The 17478-nt window shown below is 41.8% G+C and overlaps 1 protein-coding gene across 4 annotated transcripts in view; it reads left to right on the top strand.

Moving 5' to 3' along the window:
• The window catches only part of PLXNB2 (plexin B2), a 257387-nt gene that overhangs the window by 134330 nt on the left and 105579 nt on the right, over nt 1–17478 (top strand). For all 4 annotated transcript variants that reach the window (XM_065630873.1, XM_065630864.1, XM_065630856.1 and 1 more), the window contains one exon: nt 6194–6262. In XM_065630873.1, coding sequence (XP_065486945.1) covers nt 6261–6262 — 2 coding nt within the window. In that variant the 5' untranslated portion in view covers nt 6194–6260. The remainder of the gene's footprint in view (nt 1–6193; nt 6263–17478) is intronic.

Below are 17478 nucleotides of genomic sequence, written 5' to 3'. Positions count from 1 at the left end.
AGCAGTCTGTGTTTAAAAAAAATGGCTTATTTTTGTTTAACCTCCTGTGCAAGCCTGGGCATGTTTGAGGCTCCCAGGATCCAATTTCATGTAGTATCCTATTTCAAATCCAGGCCAGAGCAGATCGATCGAAAATCAGTGCTCTCAGAAATAAAACTGCCTGTGGAATGCCTTCAACGACATGAAGATGAAAGGAGGAATGTAATATCGCAGATACGGATTTTCTTTTTTGAGGTGGGAGGCTCTGCAGCAGTGTCATTGGATGTCGTGCAATTTACCTTTATTGAACAGTAATTGTCATAGGACAATTTTGGTGAATTTTGGTGTTCTTCAGTTAGTAGTTAACAGCTGTGTTTTGTGAAGGGAGGGTGGCTGGTGTTGCTGGGGTTGTTTTAAGCCAAAGCAGCAGCTGTGGAATATTTTATGACAAGCACAGAGCTGCCTGTAAATCTCCACATCACCAGAATAACTCAAGATTCCTAATAATTCTTGTCTGTGAAATACTTATTGGTATTTTGAAATGATTGAACTATACTTCAGTACTTTGAAAACTGCTGGTGAATGCAAACTAGTCTAACTGATCTGTGTGTATACTGTTTTTTGCAGTCAGCACAAATATAGACGGCAGTCTGCTTTATTTTCCAGTATACCTCTCTCTGTGCCTCGTCTCTTCCCTGGCCCTCAGAAGCCAAAGCGGGGGATGGGGACGTGGGGTAGAGGATTATCTGAGGATTGAGAACAGAGAGAAACGGCAATATAATTTTAGAACTTAGAAGGAATAGGAAAGTGAAGGGAAAACTGAACTTGTGGGCTTTGGGTAAATTCGAATTTTAGGTAATTTAAAAATTTGCTTGTGTCAGTATTACACTGAATTCCTGTGAAACTAAGAGAAAACTTGGTTCCGCTGTGTAGCGGTTGTGTCCCTGCTGTCACCTGCGCTCGGTGATGCTCGTGACGTGGGAGCATCTCGCACTGCTGGGAGACCACCGGGTTGCATAAATAGGCCCCCTTGCCTGCAGGCAGCATGTCACGGGGGGTGGCCTTGGCCCTGTTTGCTGTCAGAGCACAGGGGGAGGCTTTGGAGAAATATGCGGTGTCCTCATGTGCTGAAAAAAGTGTCGTCGAAAGCCAGCCAAGAGAGTAACAGTAAGCACAGAGAGCGTTTGAATTTATTTCACACTCTGTGCCTTGAACAATAAAGGCTTGTCTGTCTGGGGCCTTGAGCATGGTGTCCTCTTCAAAGGTAGATACATATAAATGTACTTCAATTGAGCAAGGCTGGCTAAATAAACCGGCTCATAAAAGCGAAGCGAAGTGGTTCCTGGCTTCGCATGAGAGCGTGTTGGTTGCTGCTGTAGCCATTCCCTGTGTGAACACGTTGATGCAGACGTGCACGTTTGGGACAGAGTTCTGGCCTTGGGGGAGCTCTCACTTCAGTGGCTGTGGGATTTCACCTTTGGTCTCCAAAGCAGCACATGTTTTGTAAACTACTGGATGATTAACCTTCAGCTAGAATATAAGTGTCAAGTGTTTACTTAATAGACAGAGCCTGAGTTCCTGCTTGCAGGCAGCCTGTGTGACTCGGGAAGCTGTGTGAGTTAGAAATGAGAGATCTGCCTTGGGAAGCTTTTGAGAAGTCCACTCTGGTCTTCTTACAGATGTGGAGAAAGCAAAGGGCTGGATGAGAAGGCTAATAAGGCAGCCGTTAAAAGTCTGCATGTGGGCATCTTAAGGACCAAAAAGACCCTGCTCAGCTACTAAAGAGAGGTTCTTTACAGTCCCTTCAAGTTTATGCAGAGTATATCAGAGTAGATAAAAACACTGTTGAAAGAGCAGGTAGGATTTCTGGACAGGTCAGAAGGGACAGCAGAGAAAGAAGTACTTTGTGGTTAGTCTGTTTAATTCTATAATTAAGAAATGCCTCTGGAAAAGTTGATAAAGAGATAAGGTATTTAGTCTCCTTAGACTCAAGTAAACAAGAATCAGAAAGGGTAACGGGGCACAAATTATTTGGTTTCAGTTTTGGGTTATGCTGATTTTTGTTCTTATGGTGTGTCTGTAAAACTCAGATTTTGGTCTAAGACTTCTACATTTTAAGAATGGAAAACTCCACCATGTGTGTTTTGTTCTGGTTTTTTGTTTGTTTGGGTTTTTTGTTTGTTTTGGTTTTTGTTTGATTTTTTTTTTTTTTTTTTTTTTTTTTTTACCTTTTTGCCCCACAAACTACAGGAAGAGCAAAATGAAAGGACTGAGTGAAAACGGTTCTTCTTTTGAGGTATATCCAGCAACATTAAACACTTCTATTATTATTTTAATATTCTGTTAATTTTTACACAGGGTTGGTCAAGGTCTTTTCATAGTGCATAAAATTGAGGCCAAAAGGATATGGGATTGACTGGAAGCCAAAGGAAAAAAAAAAGTGTAATCGGTATTAGATGTAAGTGTATTGAAGGCAGAGCTATGTGGAGCAGCTTGAAGATGACAAGATACGAAGCCCAAGGTAGCCAAGCGGAGGAGACAGAAAGGAAGTCAGTAATAAAACTCTGGAGTTCATGTGCTAGAAGTGGAGGGGGTGTTTCTGAGGTCAAGGAGGTTGAGAGGGCAGAATGGAGAAGACCAAGAGCAATGTAAGCTGCAGAGCTGAAGGTGACGGAAGACACAGCATTGGCCAGATATTGGAGTGTAGTAGTGCCAAACAGTTAATTAGAGCTGTAAATACACTGCAATGTTTGGAGTCTTAAGCTGACATTTGATATCACCCCTAAGTTTTTAATAGTAAATTCTATATCCTGTTTCCATATGGACATGATCTCAGTGTTGTAACGTAGCCTTCCCGGCACCAAAATGTGAAAATCCATTTTCAAAATTAAGCTCAAAAAAGCAGTAGGTAGTGTTATCCCATGTGCTCCATCCTGTCGAGTGCACCATGCTTGTTAGCTCAACAGCCAGATAAAAGTTCCTTAGGCATATACAAGCCTATATGAAAAGTATCTGCTCCATATGTTATATATAGCTGAACGCTCAAGGGAATAAGGTCTGTGTCTGGGAACCGGATAGTACAACTTTCTATCCTTGACCCAGTGCTTGCCCTTTCTAACAAACAAACAAAAGCGTCCCTCAAAGAAATGTGGTTTATGAGCTGTTTTTAGCTCTAGAAGCAAACAAAACAAAAAAAAGCACTCCATATGTTCTTACTCGTACTTACAGCAGCATCAGCTTTGGGCGCCACAGGACGAGTGCGGCGCTGTGTTCCTTGCAGCTTTTGGCAACCGTGATCCCCCGGCAGCTGCAGGACCAGGACAGCCCATTGTCCACTTGCAAAGTTTTGCGCTTGGACACAACCAATTAGCCTGAGTTTATAATCTTTTTTGAAATGACAGTATCTGAGATATTCTCCCTAAATGCTGAGGCGCAGCTGCCTGATGGGGGAGAGGGTGCTTGCAGGATGGGGAGCTTGTTAACAGTTGTCTTGGCTCTGCTTGGTTATTGACCTGTCCTGATGGTCTTAACTGCACAACCCATCCGTGATGGTTTTCATTCTTTTGTCCTAAAGGAGTATTTTGATATGAAAGGCAGAAATTGTGTCATGTGAAAAGATGGGAGGAGTTTGGCGCATCCAGATTGAGGTGAGACAAGAGCCAAATGTAGCCTGATGGCAGTAAACTCCCTGCTGTCCTCTTGAATTACAGAGGGGAGAAGGAGTCTCCTCCGAAAAGCAGCTCAAGCAAGTTTGATCCCTCTTCCAGAAGGCAATCTGCGGCAGGACCAACTTTCCCGAGCCAGTGGAGAGAGATAAACAAGAAGATCAGCCTTGTTAGACTGAAGTTACTTGTGTGAGCATCCCCCTGGCCCATGCTTGCTCTATTTGTGCTCATGGTTTCTGGCATCTTTAAAGATCAACTCCCCTATGTCGTCTAAGTACTATTGACTTCAGATCAGCTGCAAGAGCCTCCAGCTCTCAGAGGACCCGTGATGTATATTTTAGTTCCTTTAGTTCAAGCGGTCCATTTGACTCATCAGCTGGCCAAACCCATACCATGAAAGACCAGTTTCTTGTGGTGTTCCGGTGTAAGATACTGAAAAAGAGCTGTTGTGCTACGAGCAGGAGGTAGAAGGAAAAAAACAAACCCAAAGAAGACCAAACAAAATCAGGAAGCCTTGCAGCAGATGGTGCCACCTGTGTCCATCTAAACCTAGCCAAAGCCGTATGCCGTTTGAGTGGAGAAACCTGGAAAATCTGATGACTCAGTCTGAAGAAACAGGGAGAGAACAGTGAGTGAGATTTCTGGCTCATGTCCCAAGCCTCTTATGAAAAAGGCTTCCTATTTTATAAGACAGAAAACTGAGTACAGTTTGGTGGCATCGTTCTCTGGCATAGCTGATTACCAACTACAGACTAAAATGCCTGGTGTACCCGTGTGAGAGCTGACACTTCAGCAGTCTGATGACTCTCTGCCAGTTCCGGGGCTATGGTTGAACCTGTTTTTCCAATAAATAAGTTTGTGATGTTATTAGAAGGGGCCACACCTTTATTACTGGAGACATAACTGGCTGGACACAACAGTCAGAACTGACAGCATTCAGTTCCTTTTCCAGGCTCAGCCAAATAGTTGAGATGTGAACCAACTGCACATGATGTGCCTAAAGCACCGTTCGGCAATACTTGCAATAAATGCTCTAAAGGAAAGAGACAATATGGATGTATAAAGGGAATTCCTCAGCAGGATGGAGTCTTGCTTCCTTGCTGACTGCCTCCATCTCCTTTCTTCTCAGCTCTTGTGGAAAATATGATGATCTTTCACATCCGTTTGCACTTCCTTTTACCTCTGTATTTCCTGTTCCTTTATATACTTAAGTTGCACCAGTTCTGTTTTTTCCCTTTCTCAGCAAGATATAGGAAGAAATCTGCCTTTTCCCTTGATTCTAAAGTCTAAGATTTTTGTCTGTCTCTTGGGTTGGCTGCTGTACTTATACTCCCTCCTACGACTTCCCTCAGTCCCAGTCGAAACCCACACTCTCCAGTTAGGCTGTATTGTGCAGCTGTGGTCTAAACATCTCACACAGATCTTCTCCTATGTCCTTCATATCACAATTTTACTCATCTTTCACCCAGTGAGAGTGCAGGTTTGTTCAGACAGCTTTTCCCTGAGCCATTTATATTATCAGGAGGCTCCAGGAAGAGATGAATGTCCATAGTCTTAAAGGATGTGTTACCACAGCAACTAGATATGAGCAATGAAAACAATGCATTAAATCTCATCAAAGATTAACAAAATAAACTTAGTTGAGTACCGGGCAGCCTCAAGGAACACAAAGGGAAAATAACAGCCCTGCTGTTGTTTGTGTCTTACCTCTCCAGGGAGCCAGTGTTAGGCCAGTCTCAAAGTCAGGGTCAGCTGGGATGAGATGGCTTTGGTGACAAGGTGGTGGATTTTGCTGGGTGTTTGAGTCTCTCTCAGCTGGGAGCTGCCATGTGATGATCTTTTAGTGTGCGTGTTGGCATTCACTGCAGACCGTTCGAGTGGGCATCGTGTGTTTTACTGAAAGGTAACTAGAGAAATACCTGCGTGTAAGAAATAAGTTGGAGCGTTCAGTCTATTGACAGGGATGTTTTTTTGAGGGCAGTTGTCATCTTGACATTCGTGTTGAACAATCTACATGAACCCTTTTTAATCACTTTTTGGCATATACAGTGATGTTAAACATTATCAGATGGTATTATATCCTTCCCTAGAGGGGCAGATGCTGTTTCTCTTCCATTCTTAAATGTTTGATCGTGGGAGGTGCTGACTACTGCCATTGATAAGAGCGTGTTCAAGCTCTAGCTGAAGAAGTGCCAAATCATGCAATACCCCATCTGTAATGCCAGGCATTCTTTCTGGTAATATATCAGTTGAGCTCTCAGTTCTTCAGTAATTAGTTGTACATCTGTGAGCAACTGTCCATCTGATTTGTTATCCGAGCAGCTATTGAAATACAGAACATTGCCCCATTTAGCCTCAGGATTGAAAGTTATGGTGTGCTAAAGTTGTGTTTAAAATGTAATAAAATTGATGATACATAAACATGTTACTAGTTTATGGGACACTATAGACAATCTTAAATCAATATTTTAAAGTTCATAAATGTAAGGTGATTGAGCATAGCTTAATGCTTGTGAATAGATTTTTAATTGCTGCCTTCTTTTATTTAGTAAGAAGATTAAACACTGTCCTGGAGAATAACTTGACTGTAGTGAAGACGACTTAGTGGAAAAGTGAATGTAAGTATTTTACAGCATGTGTCAATTATTTATGTTTGCAAACCATTGACATTGATGATATTATAGATGATGCTAAACTGGCAGCCCAATTTACCAGAAAAAAGCCCTTTCAGTATGGTGAGAATACCAGATCTCACCATTTTGTGTGCAAGGTATAAAACGTCTATTACATGTTTTTCAGTATGGGTCCGTAGGCTGTACATACCTAAGTGCTTTTAACAGAGCCACATGCTATTAGTTATTTGTGTGCCTATGAACTGTTTGCAGGAAAAATGTCAATGTGACATTGTCACTAAGTGTCCTTAAAAGGAAAGAAAAAAAACCCACCACCACTACCCCCTGTATAAGTACCCACAGGAATCCTTTAATTCTGTAACATGGACATATTTTCCATTTTAGTCTAACTTGGAATAACACAGCCAGGATAAAGCATTTTTCTGTATGCTTGCCCCGAATATGTGAGTTTATAGTAGAAGATTGCACTGCGAATTGGCAATTCAATTTAGAGTGAAATACAGCAGCTGCAAGTTCTAGGCTAAGTGCATCATTGCTCACTTGAGGTCACTTTTTCAAACCTGGAGTCAGTAGTTCTCTAACAAGAAGAGCTTTGGTTCATTTTCTAGACGCTTTTGAAACTGTTACTTTGCTGGCGAACACACGGTTATTTTTTTTTGAAGCAATTGCTTTCCCTAGCTGTATTTCATAATAACATGAACTCCCTGTGTGCGTGCACATGTATATGTACATATATATTTGTGTGTGAAGCAAAGCCGTATCTCTGCAAGTTGTACCCCAGGAGGCTTCCAGTGGCTCTGGTGTGCGGGGCCGTGATAGCCATGACTTGTAGCTGCCACAGATTCGTTCCAGTATTTTTTCACATTACATTTTTCCCACGATCTCACCTTCCATTTCCCAGAGCCTGCATGATGAGTTTGGAAGCAGTCATCTAAGCCTTTCCAAATGCTGGATAAAGTACAGAATTCATGACTTAGATGTCAAGTAGGATGGCGATCCTGCCTTAAACGTCTAACAAGCTAAGAGAGTTTTAATTTTAGCCTTTGGGCTTTTATAAACTTGTCTTCTGAAATTACTAACTGACCAATAGTACTGAAACAGCGAGATACTCCAGGAACGTTGCAAAATGCAGTCTGGTTTATATAGAGCTGTCTGCTGATATGGAGTTGCTTGAAATAAAGATCCTCAGGTTTGACAACATTGTACCTAGTCTAAAGATTTACAGATGAGGCTGTGTATTGACAATCTACGTTACTGGTGTCCGGCTCAGTTTGAAACCTGTATGGGCTTATATGACATAAAATCAAGTCCTCAAACTTCCCGGTGTGTATTGAACAAAACAAAACAAAGTTTGAAGGCATTTACTGGGACCTGTTACTTTAGTTGCTTCAGGGTCCTAAAAGTACATCTCAAGTGACCTTGTTAAGGCCAGTGGCAGTTCTTGAACAATTCCTTGTGTGTGTGATGAGTTTGTACATGTAAAAGATTTTCTTGAGTTACTTTCACATAATTCTCACTAACTCAATCTTCAACTGTTTCTCCTGGGAAATTCGGGAAGAGGTACTGTTATCTGCAGTTTCATTTTTTTATGAAATAAGCAGAATATTTGGGGTTTGTTTGTTTGGAATTTTTAAGTGGCTATTTAGCAGGGAAGCGCTGTTGGCTTGAATTATAAAAGATATCTGCCTAGTTTAAATGCCATTTCATTTAAGTATGTATGCAAAACCAAATAAAAGGCATGAAGTAGAGCTGCATTTCAGGGAGTAGTAGACTACTGACAACATTATTATTAGCTGATCATGGAACTGGCAGAGGAATAAACACATCCTTGTGGAAAGATGAGTACCAGAACTTTGTCCTTGATGTAAAAGTAAATGAGATCTGCAATAGATGTTATTTTTCTGATATTTAAATTTTATGCACGTATAGACTGAACTTCTCAATTAAAACCTCATTCTTGATCTGGCTCTTGCAGCTATCTGACATTAAAATTATAGATTTACCCTTCTAAACTTGAATAATTTTCAAATTTAATTTGCCTTACATTGGCTGGGATTTTTGCAGTAACACCAAATTTAGAAGTTTGTGTGGAGAGGAAAAAATACCTTTTCATATCTACTGCTGGTATTGTATCACAGAAGTGGCTATGGAGATATTATCATACAAAAAGTGAACAGAGCCCAAGAGAGAATTAACAGGACCCAAGAGGAGTAGTGGCTTTACTTGTACTCACAAAACCAGAGGTAGAGCCCTGAAGCTATGAAATCCATTACCTTCTCTTATGATCATCCTTTTTGATGTGTAGTGCATCCAGTGGTATTTACTAAATTTTTTTGTTTTACTTAAAATTGAAAATTAATTCTGAAACTTAGGTTTGAAGTACATTAAAGTGGTTTGGTAGGATAGCTGGTAGGATTTTGGCTTTGGTTACCCATAAAGCCAGAAAATGGAGTAAACTTGGAGAAACTTCCTCATTGTCTTCCAATGCACTTCTGGACTGACCTTTCATAGAGCTGGAAACCGAAGTTGAGATGCTGGAGGAGTCCAGTGAAATGTTGGTTTGCTGAGCTGCTTCACCTGGTTGAAAGGAGAGAGGAGACGGGAAAGTGATTTTTTTTTCTTCCCCCCCCACAAAAAAAAATATAGGGAATGGCTGGGAAAAAACGTAAAATGGACTGGTGGGGTTAATAAGCTGCTAATTTTATTGCATTAGGCTGATGATACATCAAAATAATCTTGAGGTAGTGAGTGCAAGGAGAAGGAAGGGGAGCGTGTACCTCTGGGCGTCAGGAGCAGGCACCGGCAGGTGGAGCACAGGGTGGGGGGAAAAACACCCAGCCCTAATTAGATACCAAAATTAGGCTCTTGCTGCTCAGTTTCGTAATCTGAGATCCCTGGAACAAGTTCTTAATGTAGCATTGAGAGTTTTTTTCGCTGTTCTCAACAGTATTTCTTATGTAAAATGTGCGCATTGTCACTGTAAATAGCCTGGTTCAAACACGCTTGTGAAGGGTGAGGACCACACCATGTCATGTGCTGCCTCTAAGCTCTGCTTGCTGGTAGGCAGATTCTTTCTGCAAAGTCTACAGAGATGCTTTTTAGACTTCTAGGATTAAAAAGTAGTTGCTCAAAAAAACAGTGCCCATCCCAGAAATGCCCACCTTAATTTCAGGATCCAGCTGGGTATTGTAAAATTAATTATTGTTTATAAGAACTTGGCTCCTGTATTGTGGATGCTATAAATAATTATCAGCAGCCTTTGGATAGCATGGTAAATAAGGCATAGAGCCACACTGGATAATGAGGAGAAAAATAAACATTGAAGAGTTGCTAGTTCATTAAGTACTGTCTATGCTGTGCATGAAATGAGGCAGGGGAACGGGCGGAAAGTGTCCCCTCATAGCGACTGTCGTGAAGGATTTGCATAAGGAACTTTAATTCCAGTATTTTCTAGATCAGTCAGACTTGAGTCCCCAGAATGACCTCTAAGACTCACCTGCAGATCCATAGGACTTTAGTCATGGAAATGTTTGTTCAGTATCTTTCGCATGTCTTGGGCAACAGGCGAGAACGAGACATAGGCTTTGCAAAATGTTCTCACAGTATTTCTGCTTTCATCACCCTGAGACCCTAAAAGGGCGTTCAGGAGGACTACACAGGGCTTGCGTTTATCTTCATGCTTGTGCTTTCTGGCATGTCTTCCAGTACCTGTGTCCCATTTCTTTTTCTTTCCCTTCAGCTGTGCTCCCTGTGTTGCCTGGCTGTCAGGAAAACACTGCAGCAGAGATGATGTCTCTGCACGACCAGCATGAGTAGCTTGTGGCAGCAGGTCGGGCTGTAAGCACCAGCAGTACCAGCCACAGCAGAGCCCTGTGTAATGATCTCCGGGGTGTGCAGAGCAGCTTATCTGGAGACTTATGCTGCTGTTTTCCCATATGCTATAAAGTACCATCTTTTATTTCCCTCTAATCTGGATTTATATTCACTGGGCCATGTAAAGGCCAAATGTCATTCCTTTGCTGATAGATCTTCATGACAAGAATGCCCGTGGTGAAAGTCCTGCCCTTATTATTGAGTGCAGAGGGGCTGGAGGAGGATGGGCTCCCCAGGTAAGCTGTGGCTTCCATCTTTCTCTGCAGCAGCCTACATGGGTGACCCATCTAACAAAAGCATCGTGCAGCTTTGCGTGTATTTCATGTCACTGGCTGCAGATGAAACTGTAATAGGGTTTTGCCCATATATTGGCACCTTTCCCTTGATGGTGAAGTGAGACCACGCTTTACTAGTAGATGCAGTACTTGAATATCTGCAATGTGTTATCAACTTCTCGTATTTCACTTTGAGACCGCCCATGTAAAAAATACTAGTAGGTTAGTTTTATAAAAAGGTGGTTTATTGGGGGGTGGGTGTGTCTGTTCTCCTTACATTCAGTAATGTTTGACCTAAGTCTACAGGTCTGGCTACAAGACCTACAGAAGAGCAGATTCTTGCAACAAAACACAACTTTTTATTTAGAGGTATCTATTCATCTTCTTTGAAAAATAGATCTGCATGTCAATCTTTCTTTCTTTCTCATATTTCTCTGAAATAACCTCCTGGGGAATACATAGAAAAACAAACAGTAGATTCTTTACCATTTTAGGAGAGAGGTGGAAACAAATTCAACTTCAAAATATTAATACTAGCTATTTTAAATGGAAAATGATTCTTCCTTAATTAACACTTGGCAAAGCATTTTAAAGATCAAAGTGTCAATATTAGCTAATTCTCACGACACACCTGTCAGGTAAGTAGAAATTATACCCATTTATAGCCCAGGAAGCTGAAATACTGTCTAACATCAGCATTTTCACAGTTGCTACCTAGTAGATTTACTGAAATAACTAGTCCAATTCTCAGAGGTTCTGCATATTCTTAGTTGTCCTAAATTATACTTGGATCTTGAGAGTATTCACGCTTTCAAAACTGAGCGCAAGTATTTTGGTACAGAAACACGGGTGTGGCAGCTGAACCCGAGGCATCCACACTTAAAGCTTTTTCCAAATTTAAGCATCTCTAAAAAGTCTGTAAAAGGTGGAACTCGCATGCGGTTGATTCCCAGGCTGGACTCAGGCTCCTGCCCTGCCCAGCTCTCATAGCTTAAGGCACAGGGCTGTTTCCCAGTGGAGCTGCAAAGGGTGTGAGATTATAGATGGGTCTCCAAAGCCCATCTAAATCCTTAGAGGTTTTTTTGGCAGGAAGGTGGGTATATAAGGAGTGTTTGGAGAGGGTGCTTCAAGTGGAAGCAAAAGAAGAAAAATGGTGTGTGATGGCAGTTATTTTTTCTACGTCCTCCTTTTGCTTGTTACCTTGTTATGTCTCTCATGGCTCATTCTCCTTTTGTTACATTATCAGCAGAGTGGTATAATTGGGCTGGAGGACACATTTTTTGCTGCCCTGTTGAGCAATGACCAAAAAAGAGATGGGATTTTGAACGAGTGCTGTCTCTCCTGCAGTATGCAGTGCAACTGGGTTCCAGGTGGTGTTTTAGCGGGAGCGGTGGTGGTTTTCAAATGCCTTGCTTTGTCTGTACAAACAGTTCAGTGTGGCAATGCCCAGCCCTGAATACAGCACAAAACTTAAAGACGGCGTCACTCCGACCCAGTCTGTTCTCCCGCTTGCAGGAGCAGGTGGGAAAGGACAAAACCCCAGCCAAAGGCTGTGGATGGGTTGGCATTTAAAGGAGGGAAAAGCCGAAGCTACAAAAAGGGGTCTGAGGGGTTTGGACAGCCTGGAGCAGATGTGCATGGCTAAATTAGGAGTTGGAATTGCCGGGCTTTCAAATTCAGAGGACTTGTTTGCTGTCTTAGCCCTGCACATAGTGAATAAGTGCTACTGCTAATAACAAAGCCCAAAACAGGAGGAGTGAAGGATTAAAACCCAAAACTGATGACTCACCCTCCTCTCTTCCCCCTCTCCAGTTTCAGTCCTCACTAAACCACTTTACCTCAGCAAAGCCCTGGTGGCTTTTCGTTTATAAATAATCATGTGTTTGAAATGTTAAAATGTGTAGGCAGGGATTAAAAGAATATGTGATGCTACAGCATTAAACAGTGCAGACCTCTGCAAGGGAATTGTAAAGGAAAATTAAAACGTAGTTATTTTTGGCAAGGGCTCCTGCATCCTGGGGAGATCAAGAGAAAGCAAAAAACAGTTTACCCAAGCCTAATGAAACTGAGTAGAAAAGTTAGGTGCAGTAAAATAGGACTTCACATTGGTTGGTTGTTGTACTAAAGCTAAATTAGAAGTTTTGGGGTTATGTTAGTTTGAGGGGGATGCAGAGGGGAGATTCACTGAGAAATTTCTATCGAAGGTACCAGCCTAAACTGTCCTCCTTTTCCTCCTGGAAAGGCTGGTGAATGCAACTGCTTGGTTATTACGCCTGTTGTAAAAGTTTTCTTCCTTCTCCTAATCCACAGTGGGACTAAGAGGTGGACGGACACCTGTAACACCCTCAACTCAATGTGTCAGCCCACAGGATTTTACAGAATAAGCAGGTTGCGGTGCCTGTTTGTGGTGTTATACTGTATTCTCACAGAAGTGAGAATATTTGCACCAGGTTTCTTGTGTTTTGAAATGAAAATCGAGAGTTGTTTCCCCTTAGAAATGTGTTGCGGGCTTGGAACTCTTGCAAATTAGTTGTCAGCATTGACTCTAGCATTGATTCTGAAGTTCGAATATAGTTTTTAGTGTCATTCTTGGATGCTGCCTTAGCTTTATCTCTGTAAACCTTTGACTCCTGGTGAAAATAAGCCCTTTCGTGGGACTGCTGATGTTGGAGTTGGTGAAATCAGCCTCCTCACCCGCCTTCTTTCTAATTGTAGGTGAGTGAATGTTACTAGTGTGAACAGGTGCAGATAAGGGCTCTGTTCTGCTGCTTTCCTTCCTCATGATCTTGTGCTGTTGCTTGCTTGTTGGTACAGGGGAAAAATCTGAATGCTGTGTCTGTTGTGACTACGCAATTACTAATAAACGAACAATTTTAGGAGGTCCTGTTCACTTCAGGTCTGATTAATTTTTGAGACACCTCTGAGTCCACAGAAGCCAGGGAGCAGGGCTTTGGGGGGATCTCCTTGGGGGACGCAGGGCACAGCTGCCTTCTGCCCCGCAGGCTGGAGCAGCTGCTCCCAGCATCCCCGCACGGTGCTTCCAGACCAGAGCTCGGCTTCTGCAAAAGCCCAGTGAAGCTTCTGATCCCCCTGGGTTTGGTGCAGGAGCAGCCCCGCTGTGACGGGTCTCTTCAGACCCAGCAGCCCAAGGACCACGGGCAGGACTTCTGCTCCATTCCTGCCCCACATCCTCTTGCATTGTGACAGCAACGCTGTTGTTTGAGCAATTGTCTCGGGTGAACCGGTATGTCGCTTTGCTAAACGGAACCGGTTTGCATTAACGTGTTGATTTGCATGGACAACGGCACCTCCACTGCTCTTAACCTTTGCTGTTACTCTTGTGCTAGCAAACATGAAGAGATGCCATGTGGTCTCTTTTTAAATTCTGTTTATATGAACCTGTTTATAAGCCCAGCTTGTGTTCTTGTTTTGTTTTTCTCCCTGCTTTAATACATTTAAATGTATTAGTTGAGCAAAATCTCTGTAATAATCTGTAGTTCAATTAATGTTATATTTAATTAAAGGATTTAACAAAGATAAAAGCAAATATTAAATACTTGTCTGCTTATTATTTTAGGGCTAAATTCAAGGCGATCCTCAGCCTTATTTCATTCAGTTAATGCAATACATGCAAAATACATTATATTTAAAAATAGCTGTTCCTTTGGTCATCTAGACAATATTCTAGTGTCCTGTTACTGCAACACTCAATTTGATGAAGCACAATGTCATGAAGTAATGTCAAAACATAAAAATATCTAGTTTATAGGTATGAAATTTCTTATTATCTGTCAGTAAGCCAATGACTTTGTAAACAGAAGTCTTCTGGGGATGCACTAAATAAAGTCTTGTTTATCCTTGCTGGTTTTCTTTAAAATTACATCAGTTTAATTTGTGACCAGTTAAATCAATTGGATTAAATTACAGTTCCTGGGAACTTCTGAGTTTGCAAAACATTGTAACTCTCATGTTTGTACACAGCTCGTGTTTGCTTTAAAATGTGTCTGGAAATTTCCAGACAACTGAAAGGATCTGCCAGGATTTTCTTCAAAGCTAGACCTATGTTTTCAAAAAGCATGCGTTTCAGAGCTTTTTCTTTTTTTTTTTTTTTTTTTCGCTTTGAACTTGGAGGAAGAATGTATGGTGCTGGTTGCACTGAGGAGGCAGAAGGTGTGCATCACTTTGAGAGCTCTGGCTGGTTATTTTTCATACATAAACACAGAGCTGTGTTTATTTCTTTAAAAAAAATCCTCCTGTGGAAATGATGGTTTCACAAATTATAGTACCTGTTATGGGCAATGTTATAGGGATTTATACTCTGATACCTTCGTCTTACCTTCTGTTCTTGAGCCGTTTTCTGCTGAGATCCTCTTGCTGCACATCAGAGAAGTCCTGCAGACACCACAATGGATGACAGAGGACCCTCACTCAGAACAGAAAGCTGGGGCACAGTTTTGACTTGGGCATCCTTTGCATCATTTCCGTATACACAAATCTCCACCATAGGCCACTGGCCATTTGGCTTTTCAGGGTACTCATAGAGGGACAAAAAGGGTCACAATACCATTTCCATTGTAACAAGCAGAAACATAGAGTGGAGTTGATGTCGGGGGTGGTCAAGCAGATTCTCGCAGCCCTTTAGCACTTCTTACAGGCAGTGTCTTGAGAAAGCATGAGCTGTATCATTCTGTACAGGATAAACTTATCTGGACTAGTTTGATCTCTGCTCTGCCGTGGCATTGATTGCCAGTGCTTCATCAGAAGTATCCAGAAATGGAATGACTAGAGAGGTCTGCTTGGTCACAAAGCCAAGGAGATCCTGTTCAAAGGCCAGGATGATGCTGGGAAGGAAAGATGTATGTGGTTGGTAAACCAGGAACGAGCTGATTCATTGCGTTCCCAGGTTTTTCATACCCTTGGGTGAACTCAGATCAGGTCATCCATCCATATGTGAACTCTTTGGTTGATTGACTTGAAAGATATATTGGATAGCATTTGTTTATAGCGGTCCAAGCTGCAGGATATGGATTTTAACTGGCATATAAATATTTGTGGTGCTACCCTGGTTTTGCTCTGCAGGATGTGTATCCTTCCTTCTTGAGCTGCAACATACGGGAACATTCTACCTGTTTGCATGATTATAGATATTGTCTAAAGGAGCTCTGTGCAAAGAAGTTACCTCCCTTAGGAGAGATATATGTGAGCAAAGATTTTACAGCTAGGGGCAAGCTATGCTAAGAGAAATTGTTCTTTGAAAATATGTCTTTGGAGCATATATAGGACCAGGAGGAAAAGAACAAGTAAATGATGTAGACAGGGAGTAGAAACAAAAGAAACTAAAAAAAGGAAAATGTTCCAAATACATCTATTTTGCATGACTTGAGTAAAATTTAGTATGTTAACATTATTATAAGCAAATGCGGTACCCTGAAAATAGTCATCTTATACAAAAGTGGGCGTTTATCCTCACAAAAGAATAATGAAGAGAGATAACCTCCTCTCCCAGAAAGCCTGTCGGTTGTCTTTCACAAGGTGAGGGGCAGCATTTTTTTCTCCAATTGTGGGAAACCTACTGGAGGTGTTTTACTTAAATTGTGTCAGGATGTGTTTATACAGTCACTTCAATGGGTACCAGTCCACACTGTTGCTGAACAAGGTGTTTGGTTCTCCCATCTCTCCTAGCTGCTCATTTGTGCCACTTCCATGGGTGACATAAGTATGGGTGCAACCAAACCTCAAGCCCAAGCGAGAGCTGAAAACTCACCTGGCCGGGAGCTGACAAATGAGTAGCTCCTGCTAGAGCAGCTCCATGAGTGTCTTCTGACCTCTTGCATGCCAGTACTAGCCCAAACTAGGGACTGCTGCACTTAGAGGCAACAAAAATTCTCTCTAGTGATGAAATAGGTATCAACTGATCTTCCCAGATGTTAGGCAAAGTATAACATTTGCCCCAGTTCTTTCTTTGAAATGAACAGCAGGACAACCAATGGAGATGGGGACAAGCTGTTTGCTGCCAGATTCACTAGATAAAACTGGAACTCAGACCTTGTGGGACAGCAGAGGAAAAAGGTGTCCCAAGTGAGGAATTAGGCGTGCTGTGAACTTCATGCATCTGTTAAGCAGCTGAGAGGAGCCTTTCCTGTCGCTCCAGCTGCTGAATAACTGGGGAGAGGAAAGGGAAGAGAAGGGGGTGGCATATTGATGTTTTGTGACACATGATTCTGAGGCAAGCATCTCTGCAGTGATACTTTTTGTCTTGTTCTTCCAACTTCTTTACTGAAGTTGAACTACATTTATTGTCTTTGGCATTAAACTAATACATCAGACATTCTTGGGAAAGGTAAATAACTGACAGCCCATGTGTAGTTAATTCGTCCCCGTGCTTTAAAGATTTGCGGTGTCCTTGTAAAATGTTGTCATACAAGTAGTGGGTGGTAGAGTGCATGCTGCTACAGTACAGAAAGTAAAGCCTTTTAAGTAAATTCCCTAAGCAGATGCACATTACAGCACACAATTACGTTTTGTGGAAGTGGCCGAAATTGCACGGGGGTCTCGATTTTCCATTCACTGGTCTTGGAAAAGGCATCTAAGAGATGGAAATTAGGACAAATTGATCGCATAAGTGCAAATTTTCTTAAAATTCTTGTCTGTCAGTGTGTGAGTGATCTTGATAAATTAGATTACTAAATGATTTTGTTCACGACAAGTTTGCTTTCACTATGGGTGAAATATGCAAAATACTATCTAAATAAAGACTAAGTTAAGCTGTTAAATGCTTCCGGGAGTAATCAGACGTTTTCTGGCTTGTGCCTCGATTTGAAGGCTGTCTGTCAGCCTTGATCTTTATTCGTGGTAAATAAAACCTCTTCCCTGAAGGGATCAAGGTATGAGCACATAAGGACCATAATATTATGCCTACTGCAATCAGTGATTTTGTAGGGTTCTTGTTAAAGTTCAAGTTCTTTCCCCGCAATAGAGCAGAAATACCAGTTTGTGCTGGAAATAAATCAGTCACTGTTAAAGGGGATCAGGAAAGCTTAAAATACAGGGAGG

Source organism: Caloenas nicobarica, chromosome 1 (assembly GCF_036013445.1).
Source record: "Caloenas nicobarica isolate bCalNic1 chromosome 1, bCalNic1.hap1, whole genome shotgun sequence".
Lineage (NCBI taxonomy): Eukaryota > Metazoa > Chordata > Aves > Columbiformes > Columbidae > Caloenas > Caloenas nicobarica.
Note: the sequence above shows the minus strand (reverse complement) of the source record. Positions and strands in the feature narration are given on the sequence as shown.